Source organism: Pleurotus ostreatus, assembly GCF_014466165.1.
Source record: "Pleurotus ostreatus strain PC9 chromosome Unknown scaffold_8, whole genome shotgun sequence".
In the NCBI taxonomy this organism is placed as follows: domain Eukaryota; kingdom Fungi; phylum Basidiomycota; class Agaricomycetes; order Agaricales; family Pleurotaceae; genus Pleurotus; species Pleurotus ostreatus.
Genome location: NW_023503163.1, coordinates 122374 through 134786, shown reverse-complemented (window position 1 = coordinate 134786; position 12413 = coordinate 122374). Strand labels below are relative to the sequence as shown.

Genomic DNA, 12413 nt, shown 5'->3' with positions numbered 1-12413 from the left:
GTTATGACATCGTAGCACCTGGTCAGGTACGACGGCGAGATTGCAACGACGGCTACTTGACAACACATCGCCATAATGATACCGTCCTCTTGCGAATTGAATAGCGACGGAAGGGCACTGCGGTTTGCGGGTCGGCACCTGAGGTATGTGCCTATCTATAGGATCCCTCGTGGCCTCCTCGTGGACTTCGCGATGACCTACCGAATTCAGGTCCCACCAGGCCCCCCACCGAAATCGCAGTGTGCGGATAGTGGTGATAGCTGCTCATGGGCACCCGAACACTTGCCTTGCTTGTGCTCGTGAATATCACTCATCGGTTTGTAAGTATACCAAGACACAGCCACAGCGGCAGCCCGCTCGCGCCTGCGGCGACAAGATTTGGGGGGAGTGGTTAGGAAGGGTTGGGAGTGGTATGATATCGGGCTCGTGTCGCGATAAGATCGACACCGGTACCGGCGTACGTGCCATGCCCAGCAGTGCCAAATGCCATCGCCCTACCGGCTACTACTGCACCACTTCGATAAATACAGACAATCCTAATTCAAGGTACCTCCGGCCATCGACCCTCAGGCCAGCTCAGGACCTCGGTCAGGGAGTCCTTGTACTCAGTATGCACGGGAAAGTCGGACGAGTACGGTACCGCGCGACAGTCCTATGTGCCGACCCTCGCAAAGGTGGGTGTGAAGCATCGGGACCGCAGATGCTACGCCATATTGCGGCATCCGTGGACATCCTAAATACCGGATATTCACAGCTGTTGTCGCCGGTCGATGGGCATGACCTTCCTCTTCTCGACTTCAACGCTCTGCGTACGCCCGGACATGACCCCGGTGCCGGTGTATGTACGTACCCCGACCCATACGCTCGAATGTGTACTTACTTGGGAGTAGAAGACATGGAATCCGAAGGAACACTCGGCACCCGCCCTTCTATTCAGTATTCACGGGGCGGCTGGGGTGGGTGCGGCACCGCGCGTACGTTGTGGATCCCTTCTCACCCCGCTTTGGCCTCTTTCAGGTGGTAGTGGTGCATCGGGACTGCGTGTGATTATTCAGTTTTATTGTTCATGAGGCCAGAGGTCTATATTTCTGCCTGCTTTAGTGACTAGGAACCAAATGCAACTTGCACATGTCACCCGAGAGTGTGTTGATAACTGGTGCCGCAGATGCGTCCTACCTCCCCAGCATCCTATGGGAGCTGTCTGTTTCCTACAATTCTCATCGCCTTGCGCGACTGATACCCGCGACACATCTCCTAACTTTGCGTCAGACCCGTAACATCATAATTCATAGGTTAATATACACTGTGCATCGTTTTCACCTCGCCGGTGGACCCCATTGCAAATCATCGGACGACATACCACTAGGACTTCAATATTAACAATTTGTCTTACCCTTAACCTGTATAATCCCAACTCGGCTAAATTCAATGGATGTGTGCGTTTCGTGCTTACCATGTACGCAGATGCCAAATTTGTGGAGGTAATCGATGATGGCTTTCGGAAAGCAGTCGATGCATGGGCAGACCTATAAAGGGCGTACACCATGCATTTAGTCAGTAAGTGCGTAGACTTCCGTGTCATGTAGAGAAAGGAATGGGTACTAGGGGGAGGAGGTACCTAAAGACATTTGAAGTTACGACGTACGTCAACAGTTCCTACGCAGGCAAGAATGCAGGAAACCCCTTGTCCCGTTTCCAGGCATTTCATGAGGCAAGGGATAAGGTGTGTGATTACGCCGAAACAGCGGAAAACGTTACACGATTCTGTCGCAAGGCTGTTGAAGACATCCTGGCCGACTGAAATATAAGCAAGAAGATATACGTGGTCCGGGCATGCAGTCAGCAAATTGAAAGAGTACTCCTAAATCGGTTACGTACATTCTTTCAGGATTGCGGCCTCGAAGGCGTCTGTAACGTTGATGTGCAGGGAGTTGTTTCCTGGATTCACTGCAACGGCAGGCTTGAACACGATCGCACATGCGGCGGCGGCGGCGAGGATGGATGCAATGAAACGCATAGCCCTTTGTCGTTGAAGCTGGAGTCGAAGTTGGAGAGGATTCGAAGACGAGCTATGAGAGTTTAGCTGCTGTGCATTCCAGGCTGAACTAAGGCTGTATTTATACGCTGCAGCGGAGTTCACCCGCGCTCTTTCTGTCGCTATTGCTATTGCGAGTATTTAGCGATTCGCAAAGATCGAGTAAACAAACTGTTTGGTGTTGCGATTTCGGACCGTCCAATCGTGCGTTTGGCACGGTACTTCCATAGATTGACTTGAGTTTAGCTACCATACCAGCCAAAGGCCGGTGGCCGACCTGTCAGTAAAGAAGCCCTTGCTTGAACAGGATGAGAAAACGGTGAATCGCGATGGGCCTCGCTCCAGTGTCTGATGCTGGATGTTAAAGCTCTCGCCTTGTGACTGTTCATGTCATAGCGGCCAATAGACGGGTACCTATCTATGTGGTCGAAGGTCAGTTATACGGTTTAGCCGCCTTCAGAATGGTCAAGAAGCTGAACATACAATCGAGAACGAGCATTCGAGACTTTGGCCCCGTAATAGCACTCCCTGAAACACGTCTTCCGTCCCCAGAGATCCCTCGCGGTACGATAGCATGTGATGGGGTGTGCGGGGAAAAGATTGGGCGGCGAAGGCGAAGGTCATCAGAACAAAATTAATGAACCGTTGAAGTTGTCTTTTTCGTTCAAGCAGTGATATAGATCTAAAGTATGTTTGTCATTTTTCTCATAGAGCTGGCACACTAGGTAGGCGTGGAAGAGATACGTACCGATGTGTGCGTATGAACCGACTCGGAGTATGACCGCCGTCGTGGGTGGCAGGTGCGCACTCCTTGTTACATCGAAGATTTGGGGAAGTACTAGCCTGAGCACCAGAGTCCCCAGGATTTGGAACCGTCAATGTTGTGGATGATAGATGATCTCTGCTGCCAAAGTCCTGCTTCCGTGGTACCCGTGACATTATCGTGAACGCCTGATGTTTGAGGATCTCGCTGGAGTGATCCTTTCGCGTGACATGAGGTGGCGTCGTAGTAGTTGCGCGATAACATGGTACGTTGGGGTTTGAGCGTCATAGTGTGCTGTACCCATCTACACATGAGGCCTGAGGTGCGAGGCCGAGCGGCGAAGATTGTATCTCCCTGTCATCTCTGCCCCTTCATCAACGGACGTTCAAGTTTTCCTTTGCTGGGGTGTTCTATCTTTGTGATAAATCAATAACATCAATTGAGGCCTTTAGGAGGGATTCAGTGATCAGGGTCTTATCAGTGAAAGCTCAGAACCTCGATACCATATTCGCGTGGGTCTTCCAGGCAACAGTCGGCCAGTCAAGGCTGAGATAACTGCGAGCCAGCGGTGCAGCTGCACATAGGCATCGTCGTGTAACGTGTCGTGCTAGTTCCTGACACGGCCACGACACTTTCTGGAGCGGGTCTTCGTCATTGCAATAATCACGATTCAGCTAGTTGGTGGATGTGAACTGAGAAATGTGCAATAAGTTGCCGCTTGGCACGTCACCTTATCTATCCCTACATATCTGACGCCCCAAAACGAAAACGGGCGCGAATGGGGGGTGAAACGAGACGAAAAGGATCGTGCGGCCTGGCGAGAGCTCGAGCTCTATAGAATCGCCGTGCTCGCAGATCAATGCCCCGACTTTGGCGCCCACTAGCATACGCAGATACAAGAGTCAAAGCCTTGTGGAAAGGCCTGATATCATAGGGTGTGGCCTACTGAAGTAGGTACGTGTACTCAGTGAATCAGACTGCAAGCAAGGACGGATCGCTCACCTCGCGTTTGTGGACGACGTTCTATGAGGCGAAACCAGCACACGCTCGAGCCCCCATTTAATACCCTACCTCGCCTGCTATACCCCCAGACAGCGCGCAGACAAGTTAAAACAAATGGTTGATTCACTTAATCAGAAACAGTGGGGACGCGTTAGCACGATGAATGGGCACGGGGGTCCCGCTCTCAAGAAGGACCGGGAGATTTACGGGATCGTGCACGCGAACACCGCTCGATTCCTACAACTATGCTTAGTCTCGTTGAGTAGATACTAGAGGATATATAGAGCACTAACATGTACATCACACCTGTAGAGTCGATGTTTACTTGGTTCCGAATGAAAGAGCGCCGAGAAGAGGTGGCCCTGCCAGGTGTGTGGCAGGGCGTTCTCACGATCAATTATCTAAAATGCTCAACTACCCCTCGCTCGAACGTTTTCGTGTCACAGCTGGATGCATTGGACGGCGACCACGCCTCGACTAGACAACTCACTGGCAGAAATCCACGAAGGAACTTGATTTCATACCCAACTACAATCTTATCTGTCTACCTAATGTACACCCATTCCGGCTCTGTCGAGCTATACGCTGGTATTAGGTCAGAGAACTTGCATTCGAAATATTGAATTCGTTCGTATACCACACTCTCTTCCCTCCAGAATTTCCCTTCGCCGTCAAAGCCTTCTCCTCCAGGTACATTAGTTGTGAGACTCTCAGTAGGTTTGGGAAGGTTTGAGGGAGGCGGAATTCGCCGTAATAAAACACCATACCCGTCTTCCCGGCGGGAGTTTTCCTGAAGCAATGCAAACACAGTGCCCGTGATGTAATCGATAGGAAAAGTAAAAACTTTCCAAAGCCCAGAAGACGGCGGCCAATGAAGGGTAACCATGATGCGCATCACCCCATGCGCATCAAAGGATATGGATGGGTCTGGAAGCTGAATCGGTGCTCTAAAACTGGTTGTCACCATCTATGGGGATGAACATCTTGAAGTCCCCTGCGAGCATCGAGTTATACGGGGATGACCTTGGGTTTGTGCTTGCACTCGGGTCCCACAGGAGTAACCGTCGTTCACCCCCTTGGGAGAGGCATTCGACCTGAAGGCGATAGAATGCCTTATCAAAGCCTTCGCCGTACTCCACGCCAAAGTTGCTGTCAAGAGCCGCCAAGAGCGAGTACACCATGTCCTCTGGCACTGTAGTCTCCCGGTTGCGCATCGCTTTGAATAACGGGTAAACCTCACTGATCCCCGGTTTGTACCCAAGCCAATTCAGATATCCTATTTGTTTATATGGAAGTAAATTCCTCTTCCGCATAAATGTGATTCAGCTCACCTGAAACGGATTGAAGCCTTCTGTATACATCGTCCGCTCCGCCTACTTCTCGGTTCGCGTGGAACTTCCTTTGTGTAAGGATTACAGGGGACCAGTCACTTTTGAAACATCTGAATCTGTCTGCTGCAAGAAATTCTTGTAGGGTCCAGCCTCTGGTGGACCAGGGATCCTCGACCACTTTCGGGGAAGTGGCGAAGTAAATCATGCAAACGTACGCCCAGCGATACCAACTGAACATACGGGGGATCGAGGCATTTTCGATCGTCTTCGCTGATGCATAGACTATCCATCCAAACGTAACGGCATCCATAGATAGACTTGACGGTCGTACAAAACCTCATCAACTTCTTATATTCCTCCTTTTCTTGGATATTTGGATCGGATGAGCCGGTGAGCACATCCGCGAAGGATAATTCCTGGCCATCTTGGCACCAACGATGCGACAAGATGGCATACTGGCCGAATAGCGCAATCTGCTCTTGCACCTCCTGAATAGTCGGCAGTGATGTCTGTGTGCGTTTCTTTCTGATTAGCTCGCGAAGCACACGGTGTTTGATGGAATAGCGTCGAAAGCGTGATCGGCCGTGATGGCTTCGTTGGCTCCTAGATGGGGAGAACAACGACATGTTGAAGTCTCGTAGCTCATCAATGACACCCGATACGAAGGCGGTTTGGCCATCGACCAACGGATTCTTCAGCATCGCCGCAGATATATATGGACGAAGTAATTCCTTCGATTCCTCGATATCTTTGAACGACGCTTCCCTCTGCCATTCCGAGTCGTACGAGCCCCATGATGATTGCTTCTCCCCTTGTATGTAATATGTAATAAGACGTTCATGATTTCGTTACAGCTCAACGGAACTTCGAGCCAGGTCCTGAGGATGGCTGAAATATCGTCCTTGACCTGACAACGAGCGTCTTGTATCAAAGAGGTGGATGGGGCAGTTTTTGACGTACTCCCATATGTACACATCATACCTATCAGCAATGTCTATCAGAGCGGCGAATACAAGAAAAAGCGAAGCGGGCTCACTAGATGTTTCCCGGGAGTTGAAGACAGGGAGTCTCACCGCCTGAGTAATACATCAGTGATGAGTTCCAGAGATCATAAGTGATTGCGCACCGCAAAGATATCCCAATTGGAGTACATCTCGAGCCACTGAACGAAGACGTCATCCCGCTCACCGGGGCCGCTAGACTCGTCTTTCCGAGCAGTGCTTCCGTCTCTCTGAATGGTATCTTTTTCCTGCGGAACTCGCTGTAAAATGGCGCTTTCGTCAGGCCATCCATTGACGAGTACGAGTTTCGCTTTGACCTTGCTTTGAATGTGCTAGCCACTCGTGTGTATCGTCTCCCAATCCAGGGATAAAATTGTATCATCATAAACCATATATCATCGCACACACTTGTCACCACATCGGCCGACCGCGCATACACATCACCAGACTACATAATACCAGGCTTCCAATCGCAACAACCCGTCTTATTTCTACACTCATGATTCAGTCGACATTGACGGCAGTGGGAGTGTCGTACTTACCGCGTACGAAGGTCCCGACTCAACCACAGATACCAAACTTGTGGAGCATATCGACGATCTTCTTCGGGAAGCAGTTGATGCACGGGCAGATCTGTAAGTCCGCGCGGGTGTACCGTGAGTCCAGTTAGCCGTTGCGCAGTAAGTAGGGCTTGAAAATGAGAATGAGGGAGGAGGGAGGGGAGGTGGTGTGGTGTGGTGTGGTGTGGTGTGGCGAAATCAGCATTGGACGTACGTTGGTTGCACCTACGCAGCCGATAACGCAAGTAACGCTGCCCTCGATTACGCATTTCAAGAGGCAGGGCGTCAGCGTCGCGACTTCGCCAAGACAGTTCCACACGTTGCACGAATCCGACGCAAGACCGTCGAAAACATCTTGGCCGACTGGAAATAGAAAGAGGAACTGAGCATCACCGATTGGACCTCAAAGTCGTTGCATACATACATTCTTTCAAGACGGCGACTTCAAAGTTGTCGGTAGCGTTGATGTGGAGAGAGTTGTTCCCGGGGTTCACCGCAGCGGCAGGCTGGAATACAGTCGCGCACATGCCGATGGCGACGAGGGTAGATGCGATGAAGCGCATAATCCTTTGTCGTTGCAAGAAGTCAAATTGAAGCGGGTAGAAGAGCTACTGTTCGAATAGCTACTGAGTTCTCCAGCTTGAATGGGGCTTGTATTTATACGCTGCAGCGGAGTTCACTTGTGCTCTTCTACCGTTATTAGGAATATTCAGCGAAATTCGACGCAGTGATTTCTGTTACTATTACGCACCGCCGAATCATTCATCAGCCTTGTGACCCATGAATTGAGTTATTCCTTCAGCCATAGGCCGGTGGCTGACAGGCTGTCTACGCAGAAGCCGGAGAAGCTATCGCTTGAACGAGATCGAACGAGCTGGTGAGTCGTGATAGGCTTGCCATCGTGTCTAGCGATACAGGTCGGGGCTGAAGCGCTGAAGATTGATCACGTCTTGTGAATGCCCATATCATTGTAAACGACAGGCGGGTACCTATCTACGTGATCGAAGGTGTGTTGTATGGTTCAGCCGGCTTTGAATGGTAAAGAAGCTGAACATACACTCGACGAGCATTCGAGACTCTGCTGCCCCGGTGATAGTGCATCCTAAAACATGTTTTCTGTCTCAGGGGGGTGGTTTACAGCTATATATCTCCTAGGTATCGCTTGCGGTCTGAGAACATGCGTATGAGAACCTGAGGAAAGATTGCGTCACGTCAAAGTCGAAGTTCATCGAAATATACACGGCCCACCGTTGGACACCTTCGCTCAAGTTGTGATATAAATCTAGAGCATGATGCTGGGGGTTTCCCCAGAGAGCCTACTCATGGCGCAGGTGTGGACGAGGTGCGCACCTTCGTGTAGTATATGTTGACATCGGCGCGCAACCCACTATAGGTACACTCCTGGATGCATCAGGGATTAAGAGACCTTCAGTGTGTGTTAGCGATTCTCCCCAATCTGTAACGGCCGATCTTTTGCTGATCACTGCTGCAAAAACATCCTTCCGTGGTACTCGTAACATTTTCACGATGTCGCGTGAACAAGGGATAGCTACCGCTCTCCGTGTCGAGCGTCGTGGACTTCGGCGGTGTTCGATGTCTAGATTACTTGGGAGTACGCACGGTTGGTTCTCTATCCGCCCACCAGCTTGAAGTCGATGGAGGCGTGAGGTGTGCTTGCGAGGCCGAGCGGCAAAGATAGTATCTCCTCCCCGTCTCCGCCCCTCCATCAACGGATGTCTAATTTTGACATCTGTCGGGGGTTCTATGATCGTGATACATCAGCGGAACGCTCGGTTAAGGCTTTTAGGAGGGATTCAGTGATGATCGACGAATCAGCGGAAACTCAGAAGCTCGGATGAAATACGCGCATGACATACCTCCTGAGGGCACTCAATTCTTGCTTCTTGAGAACGTCAGGCGAAACTTATCGACCAGTCAAGACAGACAACCACTATTCAGTACCAGCGTTGGGCATATCTAGCGTCTTGTGTCGTCGCGTAGCATGTCGTTTCCGATCCTATCACGGCCTGACTTCTCCTGGAACGGTGCAGAGCTTCCCCATTATAGGAACCATGTGTTTCTAATCCGTGGGTTGGAGAATATTAGCTGAACGAGTTGCTGATACATGGTCCCATGGAATCTCACCCTATCCCCGCGAGTTCGACCGACCAAAGAGGTAAAGTGGGAGCGCCAGCGATGAGGAGGGGCGAGGAATTCGAAAGATCGTGTAGTAGTCATGCCCCCGACTCGTTTATCATCTTCGACATCGCGGATTGCGCTCCAGCACGGAGTGCTAGCAAAGGGTGAAGAGGTACGAAAGGCCGGCACGATGGACACCGAGCCGACCCAGGCGTTGATAGGCCGGCTGAAAAGTTACGACAGGCTTTTCGATTCGAAAAGTTGATGAGATTGACACCTGGGATCCATTCCTCATGCCCTTCCACATCCCTCATCTTACACTGGCGATCCGAATACGGCCACCTCCTCCTCTCTATGTCTCATATGACGCTCCGGAACACAAACGAAATGCTGATGCGCGCCTTTTCACGACTCCTCGTAGTCCAAGAACGCAAGGTTCGCTAGATAATTGCAATCTAGACAAGCGGAGCATCGTGAATGTACGACGGATAAGCAGATGCAAGGAGCAAACCCTCCACCAGATCCCTCTTAGGGCTGAAGAATATCCGAACGGCCCATATATCGACGAGTCCTGCGTCTTCGTAATCATCAAGTACAGTCGACTCTGTCATAACCCATGACCCTCGGTGGACGTGCTGGGCTATGGGTTTTGAGAGAGTATGGGTTAACTCAAAGCGCCTATTTGGGCGTCTAAGAAAAATCGCCGTCGAATTAGTCGGTGGATTTATTTACAGGACTACAGCTGTAACTATAATATATACGACAAGGAAAGATTAAAGCAAGACTAAAGTCTACTATAGTTAGAGAGGAAAGCCATGAAAATGTCAAATGCTAGCAAAGTAGTCGGAAATCTTTGTTGCTTTCATGGTGCGAGAAACCTTGTATCGAGTCTGTATGCCGAACGACGCGAGGGAGTCCTCCAATCTACGGAAAAGCGGAGAATCGAGGTCACTAATATATCTACGAAGAACCGACGCGGCCATGACCTCCGTAATAGGCTTCTTTTGCTGAATGCGAGTTTGAAGTTCCTCTTTCTGATTCCTAGTGGCACGTTGGAGGATTTCTAGCCTCCTTTACAGGGAGCTCAATCATGTAGAGTGTGGGCTCAAAAGTGAAAAAATAATGGTTTTTAGTTTCATAATTCAACTGCTTACAACGAATCTATATTATTAAAACACAACGGTCCATAATGTTATGTAATCAAATTTAATGTTACATAATCAAAAAAGAGCGCTCACCTCAGTGCTTCACAGAGCCTCACAGGGGGACAGGGGATAGATAGGGAATAGGGAACAAGGAGTACCAGACTGAACTCTGGACTGTTAATGCTACCAGATCATGATAAGGGTAGCCATAAAGGCATCATGTCTTCACTCCCTCTGCATAACATACTTTAACAAATAAGCTTCAAGTACTCAGATTAAGCAATTCATCAAAACATTGAAGCAGGATATCAACAAAATGTAGACTGTAGGATTATGCAGTTAGTATTCAATTGGAGCTTTGATCATTTATCTACAGCTGTGATTAATGTCTGAGATTGGTTGTGGGATATCTTAGTTATTATTTTTTAGCCAAAGGTCTGTACCTATGGGAGTAGCAAACTAAGCTATACAGAACTACAAGTAAGAGATATGACTAATAAGAAGGGATTAGCATACCTGAGACATGTCCTTGCATGCATGCAAGTTTCATGGCAGATTTACTGTATTGAATACAGAGTGTTGGTAGGGGTGCTCACTAAATGAGGGTTCTGGGACACAGTGGCTGTAGATAACCATGGGGAGTGCTCTGGCAAGCATGATCAATGACAACCAATACCTCTCAATGTAAATCAGGGTGAAAAGTCTACTAATGTATTGAATATGAATCTTTTAGATAGACATATGTTATTGAGATCAGAACAGTGGCTGGGATTAGTAAGGGCACACCAGAAGGCTGTGGATGAACAGGAAATAGGAAATAGGAGAGGAACTACTTAACTGTAAATGACCACAACTTATTGTAAGTATACTTCAGAGCTTTTGCATAGGATATTTCAATTATCAGTCAAGTTGAGGGATCAGAATCAACTCTTCCCATTGAATCTCAAGACTCATGGTAAGTAAGCTGCTTATGTAGCAGAACATTTTTAAGATAGTCAGAAAACAGGGGGGCAGGGGTGGTGAGAGCTCATGATCAAATAACTTGGATTTTGATGGTAATGGGGTGGGATAGGAGTATGGTATTCAAGTATAGGAGGAGACCAGGGAGTATGAGTAGAAGAGGAGAGGAGAGATAGAGGAGAGAAAGGGAGTATGGAGGAGAGGGGAGGAAGTTGGAAGTTAGATGAGAATATTAGTACCCATTTACACATCTGTACAGTAAACCTCTCAGAGTGACTTACAACTTAACTATGATTTTGTGGTAGTACAATTGGAAGGTTTTACAATGTAACAATTGCATGATTAGGGGTTGTCAGAATTAGTGTAATGGTTGAAACAAAACAGTCAAAACACTACACCAGATATGCTGAGTTCCCCAAGCTGTTTGCCACCTGAAACTGTCACTGCAGAGAATGAACTTTTGAAGAATGCACTGTGGCAAGCAGGTCTTTGTTGTTCCATTTGTTTTCACCGTATATCACATCTGGCCTGTATACATACTCACTGAGTCACCAATCTACACCACCGTGGATGTCACATTGTTATTGCTTTCAGCCACAGCTTACATAAAGCTATTTACTTTTGAATTACACCATATGGTATGCTATGGACTTACAAGCCTGCCCCTAAGCTGGAATTAGTGCTTATTCTTTTGTTTCAGTTTGTTAAGAGCCACACTTGCAGAGAGACTCGGGATGCACGGACTGCAGGTGCGCAGTTCCACATAGAGGCACAGGGGGAAACAAGAGAGCAAGGATGTACGGGCTTGGCTTCAGCTACTGGCTGCGCCTCCCACACTCTTGCGTGCCCTGTATTTCCAGAGGAGGTCTGTAAGGGCAACCTCAAGATGGCCACACAGTGCAAGCCTAGCAGAGGGAGAATCCAAAGTAATGAATAAGACTAACTACAATACATGAGAGAGCTGCTCACCTAGCAGAGGGAGAATCCAAAGAGAACAGGATAAGGATTCTCCATGCTAGGAAGCGAAGTATATACTGTAGTAGCGTGGAAGGAATGAAGGGTAACTGTACAGTACACCAGCCACAGGTCCGAACAAGTATCACAAGGTACGAGGGGGCATGTGATAATGAAGTGGAAGGAGAATGTACAGGAGTCGTGCCGGCGATCTGGGGAAGTGGGAACAAGGAATAACGAAGTGGAAGAGGAGGACAGAGGTAGCCCGGATGAGCCCCGAAGTGTATCTACAAGTCCGAGCGAGTCCGAAGCGTCCGAGCGAGTCCGAGGCGAGTCCGAAGTGCGGGAAGACTCCGGAGTCACCGGACAAAGCTTGGATGCGAAAGGAGTGAGTGGAAAGGAAGTGGAAAGGAAAGGGGACAAAGGGAATGTATGTAAGAGTCCGTGGGATGAAGGAAGGGAGAAAGGAATGAGGAGGAAGGGAGGGGGACAGGGGAATAGGAGAAAATAGGAGTGTCCCCTT

The 12413-nt window shown here is 49.2% G+C and overlaps 2 protein-coding genes across 2 annotated transcripts; both read right to left on the bottom strand.

The window, feature by feature from the left end:
• Window positions 1-4747: 4747 nt before the first annotated feature.
• Window positions 4748-6424, bottom strand: PC9H_010368 (uncharacterized protein; the record flags this gene model as incomplete). Its single annotated transcript, XM_036779861.1, has 6 exons — window positions 4748-5076; window positions 5132-5413; window positions 5463-5942; window positions 5984-6112; window positions 6168-6207; window positions 6320-6424. The coding sequence occupies 6 exons, from the start codon at window positions 6422-6424 to the stop codon at window positions 4748-4750; spliced, it is 1365 nt and encodes a 454-aa protein (XP_036627244.1).
• Window positions 6425-6693: 269 nt separating this feature from the next.
• PC9H_010367 (uncharacterized protein) lies at window positions 6694-7255 on the bottom strand (the record flags this gene model as incomplete). The annotated part of the gene is made up of 3 exons (XM_036779860.1): window positions 6694-6765; window positions 6907-7055; window positions 7117-7255. 3 exons carry the CDS (start codon window positions 7253-7255, stop codon window positions 6694-6696), a joined length of 360 nt encoding a protein of 119 aa, XP_036627243.1.
• Window positions 7256-12413: the final 5158 nt, after the last annotated feature.